This window comes from Rhinopithecus roxellana, chromosome 20, assembly GCF_007565055.1.
Source record: "Rhinopithecus roxellana isolate Shanxi Qingling chromosome 20, ASM756505v1, whole genome shotgun sequence".
Taxonomy (NCBI): domain Eukaryota; kingdom Metazoa; phylum Chordata; class Mammalia; order Primates; family Cercopithecidae; genus Rhinopithecus; species Rhinopithecus roxellana.
Window position 1 is genome coordinate 5,973,829 of NC_044568.1, and position 20,339 is coordinate 5,994,167.

General features: G+C 57.9%; 1 protein-coding gene across 7 annotated transcripts in view; it reads right to left on the minus strand.

The window, feature by feature from the left end:
- Nucleotides 1–149: 149 nt before the first annotated feature.
- Nucleotides 150–20,339, minus strand: part of MGRN1 (mahogunin ring finger 1) — a 69,599-nt gene continuing 49,409 nt past the window's right edge. For 2 of the 7 annotated variants that reach the window (XM_010353906.2, XM_030925695.1), the window contains exons 9-18: nt 18,372–18,440; nt 15,878–16,037; nt 12,361–12,470; nt 9,885–9,950; nt 8,223–8,449; nt 7,073–7,196; nt 6,749–6,794; nt 6,078–6,167; nt 3,722–3,766; nt 150–1,214 (exon numbers count right to left, since the gene is read on the minus strand). In XM_010353906.2, the coding sequence (XP_010352208.1) occupies nt 3,726–3,766; nt 6,078–6,167; nt 6,749–6,794; nt 7,073–7,196; nt 8,223–8,449; nt 9,885–9,950; nt 12,361–12,470; nt 15,878–16,037; nt 18,372–18,440 (933 nt within the window). In that variant the 3' untranslated portion in view covers nt 150–1,214; nt 3,722–3,725. The remainder of the gene's footprint in view (nt 1,215–3,721; nt 3,767–6,077; nt 6,168–6,748; nt 6,795–7,072; nt 7,197–8,222; nt 8,450–9,884; nt 9,951–12,360; nt 12,471–15,877; nt 16,038–18,371; nt 18,441–20,339) is intronic. The other 5 variants (XM_010353904.2, XM_030925693.1, XM_010353905.2 and 2 more) reach the window with 3 other exon arrangements.

Sequence of the window (20,339 nt, forward strand, 5' to 3'; positions counted from 1 at the left end):
CCAAGGCGGGTGGATGACCTGAGGTGAGGAGTTTGAGACCAGCCTGACCAACATGGAGAAATCCCTTCTCTACTAAAAATACAAAAAAAGCAGCCGGGCGTGGTGGTACATGCCTGTAATCCCAGCTACTCAGGAGCCTGAGGCAGGACAATCACTAGAACCCGGGAGGCAGAGGTTGTGGTGACCTAAGATAGCGCCACTGTACTCCAGCCTGGACAGCAAGAGTGAAACTCTCTCAAAAAAAAAGAAAAAAAGAAAAAAATAAACTGCAAGGGGACATTCCAATGGCAAAGAGGAACAAGGAGGCCGCCAGGTCCTCCCTGGCAGTAGCCTGTCGAACAGAAACCCCTGCACCTGGAGGGACCTGGTGATGTCACTAAAGCCAGCACCATGAGAAGGTGTGGAGCTTGGTGACAAGGTCACTGGATGCTGGAAGCCACTGTGTCTCCGCCCCTCGGTCAGGCCCAGCACCAGGCTGAGATACTAGCTGCCCAGGGCGGCACCCGTGCACCCCAGGCCCCGAGCACTGAGGGCCCCAGCGGAGATGCACCAGAGAGGGCACTGAGACCACGCAAACACGGCAGAAGACAAAAAGCTGCGACAGCCAGGTCGCCGCAGTGAGACGCAGGGTGGGCAGATAGGCACTGTTTCCTTCACTGACCGTGCCTGGAGCCCCTCATTGCCCCTGAACATCTGTGAAGACAGTGCTTCAACCACCGGTAAATTCTCTTCTGCAGGTCTGCTGAGTTCTTGGGGCAGTGACCGCAGTGTTGCAGGAGCAGGCAAAGCCAGCACAGGCCACACGTGGGCAGCGCCAGCCACTCAGTGCACGGGACCCTGGGGAACCAGGGCTCTGAACGAGGGATGGAAAGCTGCTGTCCTTCATCTTGTACCAGTTACAAATATATCAACTGTAGAAAAGGGAGACTTGGAGGGAACAGTCCACTGTGCTCTTTGATCAAGGGTCACCATGGCCCCTCAGAGCCTGGTGGCCACAGGGGGCATGCAGACAGGAGAGGCCGGCTAACACCGGGGTCCAGGGCAGCCCCTCGGCAAAGTCTGGGGAGCTGAGGGCTCCATGCTGCCAGCTCGGCCAGGCTCTCAGAGTGGGGTCAGCTCAGCAGTGCTAGGATCGGGGCTGGGGCCACCAAGTGGAGGCCAGGTGGGGCTGGTGGTGCCGAGGCCGCGGGCCATCTCCATGGAAGTGGGCCATCCTGCAGGTGGGAGCAGAGGGAGGGGAGGAGGGTCACACTCGGATGCTTGGTCCCGCACCACCCGCTCCTACCCATCTGGAGCCCCCCAAGGCTCTGGGCCATCCGGCACCCCCACTCCCGCCACCCGTGGCCAGAACAGCAGATTCACTCAGATGCGAGCACACCGAGGGACGGAGGACTCCCCGGCTGTGCCAAATACACTGTGTCCCTCTCAGGACAGATGACCCCACATCCCCCGACACCGGCAGCAGAGCTGTAGCCCCGTGTCAGAATGCACCACAGCACCGCGGCTACTGCCCTCTGGGTCTCCTGCCCTTGCCCTGGTTAGTTTCCTGGGATGTAACAGCCGCTGTCCTGCCAAGGTCCTTTGGCTGGGTTAGTGGAACTCGGTCAGCCCAGGGTGTACGGGTGGGGAGCAGCCCTGGATGAGAACAAGCCTGTGCTCAGAGTGGCCCCCGGGTGGCTACTGCAAGGCAGAGAGAGGAGCCTCCCACAGAGCCCCAATACCCAGACTGGCCTGCACAATGCCACCAGGCGCTGTCCCTGGATGGGTCTGGCGTCCCTGGAGCTTGGGCAACACTGCTGGTGCGGAGCCTGGGACGGGGCCAGCATGGCCTCAGGGCTGCCCAATACCCAGCCACCAGCCCTGATGCATGGCTCCCAGTAGACATGGCCCAGGCCCCACTCTCAGGTGAAGGGCGGCTTTTTTTAGGAGACTACGACGAGAGCAGGGTTCTGAGGCTGTGAGCCCTGTTCTAGAACACACCGGCACTCCTGCCTCTGGAAGCTTGACCTGAATCCTAACATTCACATAGCACCTTCCACCGACGCACTGGCCGGGCCCCTCTGAAAGGTGCTGTTGTTTCAATCTAGGGGTATGATAGCTCAGGAGAGGGGTCAATAGGGGGACTCGCTGGGCTCAAGAAGACAGGTTCGTGGGAATGCAGAGCGCAGTCAAAAGAAGCGAAGTTCTCCCTGGCCCGGCTCAAGTCCACCAAGGGGAAAGGGTCTCTTAGAGCCTGGACCCCCCGGCCAGGCACTTCCCAGCAGGCTGCACGGGCCTTCGGCAGACCAGAGCTGCACGTAGCATGTGTGCCAAGACCCTTCGGGAAGGCAGAGGGTCACCAATCCGTCTGCCTACATTTTGCTGGCACTCTTGGAGCTGCCTTCTCTCTCTCCCCCGTGTGTGTGTGTGTGTGTGTGTGTGTGTGTGTGTGTGTGTGTGTATTTTTTCTTGAGACATGGTCTCAAGCTGGAATGGGGGTATGTGTGTGTATTTTTTTTGTCTTGAGACAGGTCTCAGGCTGGAGTGGGCCTTGACCTCCCCAGCTCAGGCGATCCTCCCACCTCAGCCCCCCGAGTAGCTGGGACCACAGGCACGAGCTACCACGCCCAAGCCAATTTTTTATTTTTTATAGAGAGGTGGTCTGTGTTCCCACACTGATCTTGAATTCCTGGGCTCAAGTGATCTATCCCCTTGGTCTCCCAAAGTACTGGAATTCCAGGTGTGAACCACTGCCTGGACAGAGCGGCCTTCTGTAAAACATTCACCTGGGCCACCGTGGTAGAGGGCACCTCTTGGGGGGGATGGGGAGGACCTCTTGGGGGGGAATGGGGAGTGCCAGCCTCACAGGGCCTTCTGTCACTCAGTGCTGGTGTTCTAGAAGGTTCCAGTACTGGGAGGGACAAGTGAGTCGGCAGCAATGGTGGGCTCATGGCACAAAGGCAGCCCACAAGGGACTCTCTGCCAGGCCCACGGTGACACCAGGCCCATGGTGGCCATGCTGACAAGGGAAGGAGGGAGCAGGGGAGCAGGTGGCTATGTGAGCGGACGCCCTCAGGACAGGATACAAGATACTATCCCCTGGGCACCAGAGGGCCCCTCGAGGACAGACTCCCTCCAAGAAACGGGGACTGAGCTTGGAAACAGGTGATCCAGGGGCTCTCCCAAGCTGGGGCGCATTCTTTTCCCCATGAATTGTTACTTAAAGCCATGATCAGAACATGGAAGTGGACCTGCCGAGCGCCCTAACGCATCTGCTGCAGGACGGATGGGAACTCATGGTGGGACCACCCGGAACAAGGCCAGACCCAGGCCTGGGGCTCTCCCCTCGGGACACGTCGCCCCACATCTCCCTGGGGTTCCCTCCACGGTTCTGCCCTGATCCTTCAAGCTCCTGCCTCTGCAGGGGACAGTGGCTCTGGCGCGCCTGGGCTGGGACTGTTCCAGGGCCCCTCAAGGCTGGAAGAAGAGCCTGACTGGCCGCCTAGTCCAGATGGAGAGACCTCTGGCCCCAAAAGTCAGGACCCCCCGCCAGGAGGCCACTTTCTTGGGCAAAGGTGCAGCAGCCACTGGAGAGCTCTGGATTCGGAATCCAGGGCCCCTGGGAAGACAGATGCGGACGAAGACCCGAAAACCAGAAGGAACCCCGCCAGAGAGCAGGGAGGGCTCCTCTCTCCAAGGACGCGCGTCAGAGCCCCCGAAGCGCGTCTGGAAGGTCACGTACCGGCTTACTCGTCTATACCAACAGAGCAGGAGTCGGGCCCCAGGGCTGCGCGGAGAGGGGGAGAGACAGACGGAAGCTCGGTTAGCAAGCGCGCAGCAGCCGGCACAGCCACAGCAAGGGCACCAGCTTGGGGACGGGGTCGAGGCCGTCTAGAAGCAAATGCTCTGCTGCAACCAGAGAACCACAAGGAGAACCACAGCTGGGAGGCAGAGTGCAGCCAGAATTCAATGTGGAGGAGCGCACTGGCCCTGCCCTCCCTCCCGCAGCTCCCACCGCTGCAGCCTAGGGAAGGGTGCATGAAGGACCTGGCGGGCGCAGTCCACCTCTGGTTTCAGGAGTGAAGGCCCTGGGTGGGGGGCTGGGGCTGGACAGGACTGAGCCCAGGGAAACTCCACGACACCAGGGCCCCGGGGTTCACTATCTCATGGGCCCTCCCATCTACAGGGACACCAGGGTTCATTGATGCCGCCCACCCCGCCAGGCAGCAGCTGCACCCCAATGAGAAACCACAGGCTCCTACATGTGTTCATGCCTTAAACACAGACACGGAGAGACAGTCAAGGGCTCTGACAAGTGAAAAAGCCATTGGAACAGAGGGGTCACCACACCGATTTAAAAACACACAGAAACCTGTGCTGACGAGGCTGACAGCCATGGAGATGGCGCCACACGGCCCCCAAAGGCAGATGCACTCTCCGTGGCTCAGAACTGAGGCCATGCAGGCTGACCTGCTGGGATTCAGCAGCAGCCGAGTCCAAGAGGGGGCCCGGGGCCCAGGAGTTCACCTCAGGCTGCCCCGATGTAGACTCGGCCTCTCCTCTGCCACCTCCACAGATGACTGCTGCCTGCCCCCATCTGTGGACCTGAAGAAGGCCTGAGACCCTCCCCTGGGGGTGGGGCATGAGACTCGGAGTCCTGGCCTCATCTGTGTGGGCCAGTGTCGGCAGTGGCTGTCCTGATCCTTCCCAGGCATGGCCACGTAGGGGAGGCGCAGCCTCTGAGATGCTGCCCCACAGGGCCACCCTGCAGGATCAGATGTCACGTTCGTGGCTCCCAGAAGCTGAGGTCCTTCTCCTGGCCCCTCCCCAATCACCCCCCAAGTTTTTAATCAGAATGAAATATCTGAGGTCCTTGGAAAGACCTTACTTGAATTCTGTGTCACTTTAAGGTAAGCTGGGCCTAAACACACTTTCTGCTGTGAGGTGTTGGGGGCAGGCTGCTGTGGCCGTCAGGGCACCAGAGGCAGTGCCTGCTCCTGTGGCCTGTCATTCCCAGCCCGGGAGCACAGGCCACGGCTCAGCCAGAGTCCAGGGACACAAGAGCCCCTTTCCAACTAAAGCACGTCACAGCCACCCAGTGCCAGGCCCAGGTCACCGGGTGACTCGGGAGGACTGAGCAATGGTGGGCCCTGGGGCCAGGAAGGGGGTGAAGAGGCCTGGCAGCCGCAAGGGAGGAGCCCCGCCCGCTGCACAGTGGCTCTGGGGTCATGTCTGAACACACCACTGTAGCTGTTCGTCCCAGTTCCAGAGCCACAGACAGCTTCGCGGCAGGCGCTGAGACACAAGTCCGAGAGCCCCCACTTCCCTCCCGGTCTTTGGAACTTAGGATGCGAAACTGAGGATCTTATCCTAGCAGAGCAGAACACGAAGGTGCTTAGCTGACCGGGCCCGGGCCCAAGCCTCTGGACAAGGTGAAAAGAGGAACCCTTTCTCCCGGTCTTGCTGCTCCCTGCTGGCGCCTGGTGCCCCTACCTGTCCTCTGTGCCCTAGCCTGGGATGTGCTGCTGCATCAGGTGGCCTATGTCAGGCCTGGGGCAGGGTGACCCAGAAGACACAGCCCATGCTCTCTGTGGCCCAGGGCCCCACTACCCAGCACAGCATGTGGCACCTGCTCCTGCTCTGTCTGCAGCTCTCAGACTCTGCCAGGAGCTCACCTGGCACCCAGCATGGGGCCTGTGGACGCCTGATATGACCAGGGGTGGGGGAAGATGTGGTGATCCCAGAGGGGCTGGATCTGCCCTCCTGGCAGTGAGCAGGAGGCAGAAGGAAAAGGAACCTATACTCTCACAGGCAGCCTCTCTCGCCTCCTGTGGCCAAGGTGGCCCCGGGGAGGGAAGGGCTTTGGTACAGTTTCCGCTCCCAAGAGCCAGGCCCTGCACGAGGCTGCCTTGTGGCCGTGACCCTGGTCCGCATCCTGCTTCAGGGTCAATAGCAGGGGCATGGCTTAGAGCCAGGGAGAGAACTGGGCTCCAATGGACCAGCCCTTGCTGCTATGCACCGACCATCAGAGCAGGGCCCCCTCCCCGGACACTGAGACAGGCACCCAGCCCCTCACCCCTAGACCCCAGTCCCTTTACCTGGCAGGTAGATGTCAGCAGGTGTGCCTCGGCCACAGTGCTCAGGGCTGCTATCCTGCAGGACGTTATCAATGGAAGGCGCTCGGGTCCCTGAAGGTGGAGGGCGAGGTCAGGGATCTATAGGCAGGGGCCAGGTCCCGGCAGGTCCCTCTGGGCAGGAGGCCCAGGGCCGTCTCTCTTACCCAAGGGCTTTGTAGCCACCGTGGGGGCCCCAGGCTTGGGCTCCCAGCAGGACGCCACCGTGACCCCACCTGCTCTCCCGGGACCCCAAAGCCAGGGTTTCCCGTCTATTTCCCTCCTTTCCATCCCCCTGCATGGGGCTTTTTTTTTTCCCCTTTTCCACACTGTGTCCTGGATGTTCAGAGCATGAGGCTTTTTTGTTTTGATCATAGAAACATTACACATTCATGTTTCAAAACAAGGACTCAATGCTGGCAGGTGTTCCCTATCCCAGGCAGACGGCCCTGCAGGGTGAACAGCGCGGCCTGACCCTGTCACCCGTTCAGTCCCTCCCAGCCGGGATCCCAGTGCCACCGAGAGGGGCCTCTTGGCCAAGGGTTCCTGGGGCAGAAGAGGTGCTGGCCCAACGCCACCTGAAGCCCTAAGACCCCAGTGAGCCAGGGCTGCCTGGTCCCTGGATGTGGTTTGTACCCACGGAAGGAGGGGCTCACCTTGCTTTGGTGATGACGACTCATCAACCTCTTCTGTGATGAAACTCTAGAAAACAAAGCGGAAAGTGGCCTGGAGCTCGGAGAGTACCTCGGCCACCCCTCCAGGACAAGCTGCCATCAGGTATGGCCCTCCCGGGACCCACACAGCCGCTCCACCGGGGGTGCTGCATCCACACATCGAGGCTAAGGAGCCATGCAGCTCAGCAAGGGCCTAGAAGTGCGGGAGTGCCCAGGCGGGCAGTGGGATGGGGTCTGATTCCAGCGACAGAAGCTGGAGGAGGGCTGGCCAGGGCGGGCGCACAAAGCTTCCCTGGGGGGCCTCACCTCAGGGGAGCTGCTTTCCCGCAGGGCCAGCTCTGCGCCACCCAGTGGGGGAGGGGCGTCCACGTCCTCAGAGAACTTCTCCTCATCCTCTTCGTGGATAGGGGAAGACGGGGACCGCAAGGTGCTGGGGACAGAGGAGGGTGGGCAGGGGTGAGAGGAGAGCAACAAGGAAGGCTAACCCTGCCAAAGCCACACAGGGCACCTGGGGGCCTGCAAACGCCTGCCAGAACCCACACAAGGACACTGCCTGGAGAAGAGCATCGCCAGCCACGGGGACCAACCCAAACGGCCAACAGGCAGCAGCAGCCCCACAGACCCGCCTGACAGGCTCCCACACACTGGCACAGGCCTGGGTTTCCTGTGCTTTCTGAAGGAGGAGAAACCGCTGGTGGTTCCTGTGGAGGAGAAGCAGCAGGAGACAGAGGCCCCCTTTCCTCTGAGCTTTGGCGCTGCCTCCTCGTGGGCATGGAGGGTGCCCAGGACGGCCCTGCAGAACCCCGCCTTCCTGAAACTCTTCTACGAGAACCAACAGGCCTGAGGCACGGAGTTCCCCTGGCAGCCGCCGCTCTATACACCTCAAGGCTCCAGGGGAACCACAAACAACTCGTGGCCCACCCCAGGAGACAGGCCCTCGGGAGGCTGTCGTGTGAGTGATGGATGATGCAGTCATCGCCTGGAGAGCCACGCCCCGTGGCTTGTCAGGGCCAACAGCAAGAGCAGTGAGTGTGCCTGGGTCACTGTCAGGTCCCGAGTTTCGGATGCCCTGGCTGGTCACCAGTAGAGTGGGCCTGTGTGGCCAGTCTCCCAGTGAAGTCCGGGAACCCAGAGGCTCAAAGGGCTCCCTTCAGCAGACCCATCACTGACCCCTGAGGTTTCCCGCTCCACAGTGTGTATGCGCCTGCACGCTGGTGTAGCCCCGGTGGAGGGGCCAAAGCCTCCGGCTGCCCGGAGGCCTTTCCTGCCTCGTCTGCTGCGTTCTTTGCTGTAATAAACTTTATTCACAAGTCCAACCTGATGTGGGGTCCCTGAGTCCTTCTGGGGAATCACCACAAGAAAACACACCATCAAGTGATTTGAAACCACAAACACGCCTGCTCCACACACGTGGCACCACACCCCCTGCCATGTACCCAGCCTGGCTGCCGCTCACCTGTCAGGGGCCTTGCTCTGCGGCCTGCCCTTCTGGCGGCTGCTGTCCAGGATGTGGTCAATAGCTGCGAGGGGACAGCTGGCTTGGGACAGGCCGTCCGAGATGCCCGAATAGGTGATTTCTTCATAAAGAGGGGCTGAGGGGATGGCCGGGGAGACAGCCCGGAGGCCGTTGAGCGCCTCAAGCAGCGAGATGGGCTCGTAGCCAGGTGGGACGCTGTCAGAGCTCTGTAGGGACAGGGTGCGTGAGGGGGCTCATGCCCAGGGACCACCTGCTCCCCAGACCCTCCTCCTGATGACCTCCTGTCCACTCTGTCCTTTGGGGGATTTAGACTCCCCCATCCTCAGAGGGTGCCCAAGAGCTCCCTGGCAGCACTAAAGCACTCCCTACCTCAGCCATCAGCTCCAGCACGGGGCCGGATGCCCAAACGCCCATGCTGGTGCCCAGGATGATGGGCACGAGGGCATCTGCCAAGAGCCGCCCCAGCCCTGGCCTGAACCAGCCCCTCCCTGGCTTTCAGTCCCGCCTGGTCACAGGTGGAGAGTGAAGGGTTAGTGACAGACAGGAGCTGGGAGCAGGGGCAGAGCAAAGCCATGCCGGAGGCGAGAGACACGGTCGGGGTGTCCTGGACCAGGGAAAGCTGAGCTGTCGGGAGGTGTGCCCCGCCCGGGCCTCTGGGGGCTGGCCTGCTCCAGGCAAATGGCTAAGAGCCACTGTTCTCCCCTCACTGGGAGCAGACAGGAGCGACAAGGCTGAGGAGAAAGGAAAACGCCCAGGTTCCGGGGACCGGAAGTCAGACTGCAGGGGTCCTGCTCTGTCCCCACAAAACCAGCTTGAGGGGTAAAACGCTAGTCAGTGCTCCCTTCAGGACAGCCGGGCCTGTCTGACCGAGCTTCTGGAAGGAAAGGAAGGTGAAATGGGTGGGAGGTGCCTGGGGACCACGGGGAGTTGGGGGAGAAATGGGGGAGCGGGCATGGCCCAGGCCCTGAGCCTGGGATGCTTTTCTGGACCTCTATGTCCCCCACATTTGCTCCCGTACCTGCCTCCAAGTTAAAGGTAAATAACTACACAGAAGCCCCTCACCCCTCTAGAAAGGAAAATGCGCTCTGGGTGGTTCTGGAGAGGCCTCCACCTCTGTACACCAAGGGCCGCAAGATTTCGGCTGGGTCTGCCAGGGCCATGGAGGCTCCAGTAGTCATGTGCTGGTCCCCCTGCCTGCTCCCTGGGGCACAGGGACAGCCCAGGAAAACCAAAGTCCTCAGCCCAAAGAGCTCGAACCCGCAGGGTGAAGGAGTGGGACGCGGGGCCGAGAAGCATGCGTGGGGCGCGATTGCAAAACGCAGCAGCGACGTTAGTTCCGCCTGCAACGTCCATTCCACTGCCAGCAAGAAAAAAAAGGGAAACGGCACGGGGCCACGCAGGGCGGAGGCAAAGCTGAGGGGAGGGCGGCAGGGCCAGCGAGCCTGGCATTTCGCCCACAGACCTAGAGCTTTTCTGGTTCCACAAACTCCCTGAGCAGAGAGGCTGTGACCGGGAGAGCGGAGCTGATGGGTTACACGAATCAGACACTAGCCTGGGGCGGAAACCATCTCCCCTACTTGTCATGGACTTAAAAATTAGGGCAGGGGCAAAAAAAACGTAGCCAGAGGACCAGACACTTACTGTTTCCCTTTTAGGTTTCTTGCTGGTCAGGGAGGCGGGGTGCGGCTTTGATTTTTTAAAGGGACACTGTCAAGATAAAAATCAAATGTTTTACAACTACCACCCCCACGCGGCCCTGGAGTGGGCTGGACAGGTCTCTCTGACTGGCTGTCCTCTCGCCACACCGCGGCCCAGAACTTCAAAAGCTTCCACTGGACATGAATCTTGGGAACGTCCTAAGTGCGGGTTCTGACTCGGGCCTTGGGCGGGCTATGTGTGTGCATCTCGGGAGCTCCCAGGAGCTGTGCTGCTGGAGTGGGGAGGCTGTGGACCCCAATCTCATCCCCAGTGCCTGGCCCCTCACAGTCTGGGTCACCTGGGCAACAGATTTGGCCAAGGTGGACATGAGGGCAGCTGGACGCTCCCTAATGCGGGGTGGGTGCAGGGCAGGGATCCTGAAGCCACTGCGGTCAAAGTCCCCCAGCCAGTGCCCAGGCACTGGTGCTAACTCATCACAATGACGAATCCCTCAAGAGGACTGGGGAGAAGAGTCAGCCCAAGACCCACCCACCGCACCATCATCTTTAGGGACTCGCTGGACAGAACGCCCATGGTGGCTCTTTCTGGCACTATGTGGAAGGGGCTCCGACAGGAACCTGGCAGGTGATGAGGAGAATTTGCTTTCGCTCCGTGCAGAGGGGAGGACGGCTCCCTGAGTGGGTGGAGGTCAGAGCTGCCTGGTCACACCTCGGACCCCGGCCGCCCTGCACTGTAGGGGAATCTCAGCTCAGCCTAAGAGGGACAAACACAGAGGGACCTACTGGGCCCTCAGCCACCAGGACACAAACGGGGAGGGGCAAAAACAAGTGATGATAAACCTAGCCACGCCTGAGCATACATCTCTCCCTGCCTGAGAGGAGACCCTCTCAGAAGCAAATCCCTCAGGGGCTGCTTCTCTCGCCACCAAAAACCTGAGCCCACACAGCGTTTCCAAATCAAAGTCAACATCACAAGTGCAAAGGGCGTGGTGCCAGGAGCCCCACGATGGCAGGCACCTAGCGCGCCCGGGTTGACAGGGACTCCCAAGCCATGTTTCTCCTCTAGCTTCAGGACCATGTCAGATGTTAAAAGACAATCCCAAAATCTGGGTTTTAAGGGAAATTCCAGACTTTTAAACATTGGCCCCATTTCAGAAACATTGCACCTACTGCCAGGGAGGCCCACAGGGCCCAGGTCAAGGCCCTGATCAAGGGAGCTTGCAAGGAGTCTTCAAGAGCAAAGGCGGTGTCTGTGAACGCCAGTCCTCGGGGCTCTGCTCCTCTTTTCTGTTTAGAGAGGTAGCAGGGCCTGGAAGAACCAACGGCTCCAAACAGCTGCAGCTAAGAGCCAAGAAAGGGACTCAATCTGACAATGCACCTGGCCAGTGGGGAGCAGGGGGCCTGAGACCCGGGCCCAGCCAGTCACTGTCCAACTCCCCCATTCTGCTCCCCGCCCACCATAGCCCCTGCCACCCATCCCCGTCTCTGTCTCTCCCTGTGTCTCTCCACATGTCTCTTCCTATCTCTCCGTCAGTCTCTCTGTCTCTCCACATCTGTCTCTCTCCCTTTGTCTCTCCACATCTCTCTTGCCCTGTCTCTGTGTCTCTCCATATTTGTCTCTGTCTCTCCCTGTGTCTCTCTACCTCTCTCTCACCCCGTCCCTGTGTTTCTCTGTCCATCTCTCTCCATGTCTCTGTCTCTCTCCTTGGGTCCTTGAAGCCAGAGTTCCACCTCCTTGTGTAGCTGAAGCAGGGTCTGCCCTTGAGGTCCCCAGTGAGGGAGCCTAGAGGGCCTGGAGCGTGGGAGGAGGGTCACCAGCGTCCCTTGCACAGCAACTCATGAGGGAAAGAGCATGGCTCATTCACTAAGAACCACGGGCTAGCGGCGGTGGCTCAGGCCTGTAATCCCAGCACTTTGAGAGGCTGAGGCAGGACCAGCACTTGAGCCCAAGAGTTTGAGACCAGCCTGGGCAACATGGGGAAACCCCATCTTACTAAAAATACAAAACATGAGCTGGGCATGGTGGTGCACGCCTGTGGTCACAGCATCTTGGGAGGCTGAAGTGGGAGAAGTCCTTGAGGCTGAGAGGTCGAGGCTGCAGTGAGCTGAGATTGCACCACCTTGGGCGCACACCAGCCTTGGTGACAGAGGGAGACCCTGCCTTAAAAAGAAAAAAAAAAAAAGCACCTGGAGACCTCGACTGCGCTCAGCCCCGTCGCAGGCTCTGGGTACTGACGGCAGCAGCACTCTTCCCAGCAGCACTCTTCCCAGCAGCGGCACCCCAGGGCCCAGCCTGGCCACCCCCTTCATGCCTCACGGTCACCCACGGGGGCCAAGCCTGCTCACTGCACAGATGAGAACACGGGGCTGCCGGCTGAACCGTCTGGGCCTCGGGCCTGGCCCAGGCACTCACGCCCCTCTCGCGCCCGCCCATCCCGCAGGCAGGAGGCGGCACTTACAGAGTGCTCATCGTGCTCCAGGCTCTGGGCCAGGACAGGGCTGAAGGACACGGGGGACAGGGCTCCTGGCTTCTTCCGCACCGCCCGGATCTGCAGGAGGGCCCGGAAAGCTGCGGCAGAAGGAGGGCTCGGATCAGGCCCGGGAGACACACCCAGCCCCGAGGGGACCCTCGAAGCCCCAGGGACTGACACCCCCCACCACAGGGGTCCCAGGCCAACCCCGCTTTCACATCAGAACACACAGTTTTTCCTTTTTTTTTTGTTTTAAAAGGACGTTTAATAGGCAAGAAAAAAGGGGGAAGAAAGAAAGAAGCTCCCCTGTACAGGGAGAGGGGCTCCAAAGACGAGAGACAGAATGCCCGCAAACACAGTATTCATGAAATGGCCCCGTACAGGAGACACAGCGAGGCCACGCAGTGCTGCCCACGGCGGGGCTCCACAGGGTGTTTCCAAGAGGCTGGTGCCAAGACCCCCAAGGCGTCGCACCCCTGAAGCTCCAGGCTGCACCCGAGACAGGATATGACTGCAAATCAGCAGTCCTGGCTGAGCCCAGAGGAGCCCTTGGCTGCTGGACAGGATGGCAGGCGGGGACATCACACTGGGGAAGCCAAGGTGGGGATGTCATGCTGGGGAAACTGAGGCAAGGACATCATGCTGAGGAAGCTGAGGTGGGGAGTCACGCTGGGGAAACCGAGGCAAGAACATCACACTGGGGAAGCCGAGGGGCACAGACAGCAGCCACTGGGAGCAGGGAAGATAAACCAGGACCTAGGATGCCCTGTCATCCCACAGTGCCAGTCCTGCTCACACAAGGGCCCCACAGCCTGCTGCAGAACGTTCCTGAGACACCTTTAGTGATGTACACAGGCCAGGAAACCGAACCACCAAACCAAACTAACCACCTCCAGCAAACCAAAATGGGAGAGCAACTGCGGTCAGCCCAGGGACAGGACCTCAGGCCGCCTCTGTGTTCATTTCTACTGAGAACAGCAGGCCCTGTCCTTGGCCACCTGTGAGGGGCAGCTCTACCGCCACCTCCTGGAGGCTCAAAGCCACATGGGGGCTCTGAACCACAGACCCCACACACCTGAAGATTCCAGAGTTGGACTAGGGTCAGGGCACCCTCCCTGGAAAGCAGCCCTGCTGTATCTCCAGCCACACAGCATCCCTGAGGCTCAGTCCTCAACACTGCCTGCCTCCTAGGCACAGAGAACCTTCCCAGACAGCCCACCCCTGGCCCCACTTCCTGGTCCCCACCCCCACAACTCTGTGGCTTTCAGACAGCAGAGGCCGACAGACCACAGACAGCCTGGGCCAGCCCTCCCTGCTACAGGATCTGCCACAGGCTGGGGGGCCAGCCTCTCCCTCCAAGCCCCAGCAGCCGCCTCACTTCCTCCTGGGATCTGCACACCTCTCGTGACCCCATAGCCTGACTCGCAAAGCCCCGCGCCCAGCTCGGAGGTCTGCTGGTCTACTAAGTACATGTGTCCTGCAGCTGCGTAGGCAAATCCCCCCCACGCCCCAGTCCAGCTGCCAGGACCCAGGCCAGGGATCCCAGGATCCAGGGCAAGGGCCTGCCAGCGGGATGCGCATTTTAACCTGGTGGTTTTTTCACCCCGAGAACATTCAGGTTCCCTCTACTGCAAGACACTCAGAACGGGGCCCTACGCGACAGCTTTTCACTGAGGAAATGACTGGAGTGCTCTAGAAAACGCAATTTAATTCCTTGGACAATTTTCTACCCAGTATCCTTTGTTTTCACCTCACTATATATATATACATTTATACTTATATTTTGGAAACAGGGTCTCCCCTTGTCTCTCAGGCTGGGGTGCAGTGGTGGCACAATCACAGCTCACTGCAGCCTCGACCTCCCAGGCTCAATCGATCCTCCCGCCTCAGCCTTCCAAGTCACTGGGACTATAGCCAACACATGTGGCTAATTTTAAACTTTCTGTAGAGATGTGGTTTCACCATGTTGCCCGGGCTGGTCTCGAACTCTTGGGCTCAAGCAATCCTCCTGCCTCGGCCTCCCAAAGTGCTGGGATTATAGGTGTCATCCGCAACCAACTTTACGCTACAAATTTATCAAAATATTTTCTATTTTACCTTTAAAATAAAGATCTGAGCTTGGCATGGTAGCTCATGCCCATAATTCCAACACTTTAGGAGGCAGGAGGACCACTTAAGCCCTAGAGTTTGAGACCAGCCTGGGCGACATAACAAGACCCTGTCTTCTACAAAAAAAATTTAGAAACAAGACCGGGCCCTGTGGCTCTGCCTGTAATCCCAGCACTGTGGGAGGCCAAGGCAGGCAGATCACTTGAGGTCAGGAGCTTGAGATCAGCCTGGGCAACATGGTAAAACCTTGTCTCTACTAAAAATACACAAAATAGCCAGGCATGGTGACACATGCCTGTAATCCCAGCTACTCAGGAGGCTGAGTCACAAGAATCATTTGAACCTGGGAGGCAGAGGTTACAGTAAGCCAAGATCCTGCCACTGTACTCCAGCCTGGGCAACAGAGTAAGACTCTGTCTCTAAATAAATAACTAAATAAATAAATAAATGTAATTAATTAAAAACAAAAAACTAGGGCCTGGCGCAGTGGCTCACGCCTAATAATCCCAGCACTTTGGGAGGCCAAGGCAGGCAGATCACAAGGTCAGGAGTTCAAGACCAGACTGACCAACATGGTGAAACCCCATCTCTACTAAAAATACAAAAATTAGCTGGGAATGGTGGTGTAGAGCTGTAATCCCAACTACTCAGGAGGCTGAGGCAGGAGAATCGCTTGAACCCGGGAGATGGTGGTTATAGTGAGCCGAGATTGTGCCACTGCACTCCAGCCTGGCTGACAGAGCGAGACTCTATCTCAAAAAAAAAAAAAAAAAAAAAAAAAAAGCCAGGCATTGGGGCTCACACCTGTAACCCCAGCACTTTGGAGGCTGAGGCGGGCAGATTACTTGAGGCCAGGAGTTCAAGACTAGCCTGGCCCACATGGCAAAATCCCATCACTACTAAAAGTAAAATATTAGCTGGCCGTGGGGGCGGGTGCCTGCAATCCCATCTACTAGGGAGGCTGAGACAGGAGAATTGCTTGAACTCAGGAGGCAGAGGTTACAGTGAGCTGAGAACTCGCCACTGAACTCTAGCCTGGGTGACAGCATGAAACTTTTTCAAATAAAAATTGATAAAAATAAAACAAGATTTAATTCACTGATTACTTTTCGTTCATCTGCCCTGCAGCACCTCTGTAGCCCTTTGTTCTGCAAGCCTTGCCTGGCTGGAGGCAGATGTGAAGATCTGAATGCCCCATGCTGGCGTCCCTGACAGCTTTCATGGTGACTGACTCTTGACAGCCAACACGCCCGCGTTCAGCACAGACTGGATAAATGACAACTCTTTTCTTTCTTAGCCAACAAAGGACCTGTGGCCCCCTAGGCCACGACTACTGGGGTGTAGCCAGCCCCTAACTTCCAGAACCATCCACAGAACAGCCCGCCAGGGCACTCACGCAGCCGGCAGATGGGACAGTTGTTGGCCTGGTAGCGCAGCGTGTCAGCGCAGGAGGTACAGAGGCACAGGTGGCGGCAGGGCAGGATCAGCGTGTCCCGTAGGTCGGACAGGCACACCACACACTCATTGCTGTTGTCACTGTTCTCGTCGTCCGAGGGCTGCGGAGACAAGGGCTTGTGGGTCAGCAGCCTCCCAAGGGCCAGAGTAGGGCTCCTGCTTCCTGTCCCCAGCTGTCCCACCCCACTCCACCCTGCCCCGGGGGCAGTCACGACAAAGAGAAGTCCAAAGCGGGGGGGAGGTTGCCCCATAGCGGAACCACCAGGCTCAAATCCAGTGCAAACTCAGCACCTGGCAGAGGGGGAGGGTCTATGCCCCTCACCCACCCAAATCATGAGAACATGGTCTCTTTCTGTTCTTCAGACCCAAAAAAAAAATGTGGAAGAGATGCACTTAAGAAACACATCTTCCTGAGAGTCAGGGTACCCGTATTATTTGGTTTAAAAAAACCAAGTTAGGGCCAGGCGCGGTGGCTCACGCCTGTAATCCCAGCACTTTGGGAGGCCTGAGGCGGGTGGATCACAACGTCAGGAGATGGAGACCATGGTGAAACCCCGTCTCTACTAAAAATACAAAAAAATTAGCCGGGCGAGGTGGCGGGCGCCTGTAGTCCCAGCTACTCAGGAGACTGAGGCAGAAGAATGGCGTGAACCCAGGAGGCAGAGCTTGCAGTGAGCTGAGATCACGCCACTGCACTCCAGCCTAGGCGACAGATTGAGATTCCACCTCAAAAAAAAAAAGTTAGTATGTTAGAAATATTTTCATTAATGGCAGCTACCAGAAACCACATTAGCAACTGGACCAAGAGAAAGCCAAAAATCTAAACCAGTTACCCACAAACTAGGCCTGCGGCCTGCTTCTATAAATAAAATCTTATTGGAACATTGCCACACCCACTCATTTTCATACTGTCCCTGCTGCTCCAGTTGTAATGGCAGTGTGGAGTCGATGCAACAGAGACCATATGCCCGGGCAGCTGAAAACATTCCCTCTCTGGCCCTTTTTGCAAAGTCGACCGCCCCTTGTGTGAAACATGAATGCATTGACTGCCCTCGGCTGAGGCGAGGTCCGGCCAGGTGCTCTGCTCCCGCCACGTGGAGCTGCTCCAGTTGCCCTGGGCCCAGATGCCACAATGAAGCAGGCCTGTGAGACTTTCCAAGAGATGTTAAGAGGCAGGAGTTTCACTCATGGCAGTGTGCCTTTAAAAAACTTCATCGGCCAGGTGCGGTGGCTCAGATCTGAGATCCCAGCGCTTTGGGAGGCTGAGGCAGGCAGATCACTTCAGATCAGAAGTTCAAGACCAGCCTGGCCAACATAGTGAAACCCAATCTCTACTAAAAATACACACATTAAAAATTAGGCCAGGCACGGTGGCTCACGCCTGTAATCCCAGCACTTTGGGAGGCCAAGGAGGGTGGATCACAAGGTCAGGAGATCGAGACCATCCTGGCCAACATGGGGAAACCCCATCTCTACTAAAATACAAAAAATGAGCCGGGTGAGGTGGCCCACGCCTGTGGTCCCAGCTACTCGACTCGGGAGGCTGAGGCAGGGGAATCGCTTGAACCCGGGAGGCGGAGGCCACAGTGAGCCAGGATCTCCCTGCTGCATTCCAGCCTGGGCAGCAGACAGAGACTATGACTCAAAAAACAAAAACAAAAACAAAAAAAACTAATTTCATCCCCCGCTACATTCCCTGGCTGGGGTACACCACTGCGTATTTGTCAGGCACCACGGCCGGTTCTATGGACATCTAGAAAGGGCATCCCTCCCCCAGGAGATGCAGGGACGCGTTGTCCATGGGGAGGCGGGCGGGAGGCGGGCAGGAGCCAGGCGGCAGGGTGCCACACAGCTGAGCCCGGAGGGTGAGACACTGGCCCCCGTTCCCGGGCTGCCTTGGGGATCCTGGATGGCAATTTACGTAACAAGCCAGTGAATTTGCTGGAGAAAGGACAGAATGTTCCACAAACTGTACGCTTTAAAAAAAAAAAAGTAGGCCGGGCGCGGTGGCTCAAGCCTGTAATCCCAGCACGTTGGGAGGCCGAGACGGGCGGATCACGAGGTCAGGAGATCGAGACCATCCTGGCTAACACGGTGAAACCCCGTCTCTACTAAAAAATACAAAAAACTAGCCGGGAGAGGTGGCAGGCGCCTGTAGTCCCAGCTACTCGGGAGGCTGAGGCAGGAGAATGGCGTAAACCCGGGAGGCGGAGCTTGCAGTGAGCTGAGGTCCCGCCACTGCACTCCAGCCTGGGCGACAGAGCGAGACTCTATCTCAAAAAAAAAAAAAAAAAAAGTAAGGAAAAATGATGGCACCTAATGGTCTAGGACTCCAGAGGAAGGCACGGAAGGGAACTAGCAAGCGTTGCTGTCCCCCGGCTGCTCCCGGTGTGGGCTTCTGTAATGGCAGAGGGAAACCTCACCCAGGTACACACCTTGGTCTCCTGGTTGTTCTTGTTCTCGATGCCATAGATCTCCTGCAGGAGGTAGCTGACCCGGTCCACCTGGAGAGCAGAGAGGGGCTCGCTGGGCCCTTGCCAACCGCCATGTAAGGGCTCCTCCACACCCACCTGGCCTAGGCCTGCCTCCAAGGTTCCAGGCCTCCATCCCAGGGGCCCGTCCAGCTCAACCCCTGGGGGCCAGGAAGGGGCAGGGAAAATCTGCTGCCTGCCCCCACCCAACCAGCAGCACCTGCAACAGGGCTAAAGCTGGTGGCTGTCCCCCACTGGGGGCCTGGAGCCAACCCACAGGCCCAACCACCACCGCCTCACCACCCCCAACACCACTCGGTTCCACAGCCACCAGCCTCACAAGGACAGCAGGAGCCGACGCCTAAAGGCACCAGACAGCAGCCTAGGTGCCCACTGCTTTCCAGACCCTCCTTCCACAAGACATGAAAGCCTCTCTGGTTTCAAAGACACCAAAGCAATGTCTCCAAGCTGATTCTGTCCTGCCGCCCACTCGCAACCGAAAAGCCTCATACTGACCACACTGCAAAGCAGTCTGCGCTGCTGGGTTTCCCGCGAACCATGGGCCAGGAACACCGCTCTAGGGAGCCCAGGGCCTGCTGGCAGCTCCCTCAACACCAGGCCCTGCCCATCACCGGGGTCTCCTATTCCCCTGGCACCTGCAGGGACCTGGACCTGCTAGAGGTTTTGTTCCACTTCTCTTTTATTTGTGATCTACATTTTAAACAGAGACAGGGTCTCACTACATTGCCCAGGCTGGCCTCAAATCCCCAGGCTCAAGCAATCCTCCCGCTTCCACCTCCCATAGTGCTGGGATCATAGGCATGAGCCACCGCACCTAGACAACCTATCATCCAAAAAGCCAACAGACGACCGGGCGCGGTGGCTCACACCTGTAATCCCAGCACTCTAGGAGGCCAAGGCTGGTGGATCACTTGAGGCCAGGAGTTCGAGACCAGCTTGGCCAAAACGCCAAAACCTCATCTCTACAAAAAATACACAAATTAGCCAGGAATGGTGGCATGTGCCTATAGTCCCAGCAACTTGGGATGCTGAGGCAGAAGAACTGCTTGAATCCAGCAGGTGGAGGTTGCAGTACACTGGGATCATGCCACTGCACTCCAGCCTGGGTGACAGAGTGAGACTCCATCTCAAAAACACAGAACAAGACAAAACAAATTAACTGAGTGTGGTGGCGCACACCTGTAGTCCCAGCTACTTAGGAGGCTGAGGCACGAGAATCACTTGAACCTAGGAGGCAGAGGTTGAAGTGAGCTGAGATCGCGCCACTGCATTCCAGCCTGGGCGACAGAGTGAGACTGTCTTGTCTCAATAAAATAAAATTAAAATTAAAATTAAATTAAATATAAAAAAATAAAAAGCTAACAAAAATCATGCCCAAGTGGTGGCTTGAAACATGTCTTACGTGCCCCAACAGTACACACAGGGTAACTGCTAGGCACAGCCTAGGACATCTCATTGCAAGATCTAACACTGCTGTTTAGGGAACCCCATCCTCTAAATTCTCAGCGCCTACACGTGAGGCCACCAGGAACAATACTTCCCAATACAGCATCCCAGGATTACTGATCCCAGAGAACAGATGGACTGCTCTATAGCTCCATTTATTCTAGGCTATTTTATCCTTCAAGTATTGATGAAGTCAAGCCAAGTCTCTGTCCAATACTTCCTTGTAAGGAACAGAAGGAGCTGCAAACTTTGTTTCTGGTCTCTTTCCTTCCTTTTCCATCCATCCATTCATTCGGCAAATATTTACTCAACGCTATATTCCAGACACCATGGCCCAAACTGGACAGAACTCAGGGCCTGCAAGAGTCCCTGCACATGGTGGGCATGCAATACACATATGCTCACCCAAAACAGGGACCCAATGTCCCACAGCTTAGAGCTCTACAAGGAAGTCAGCAGGCTCTT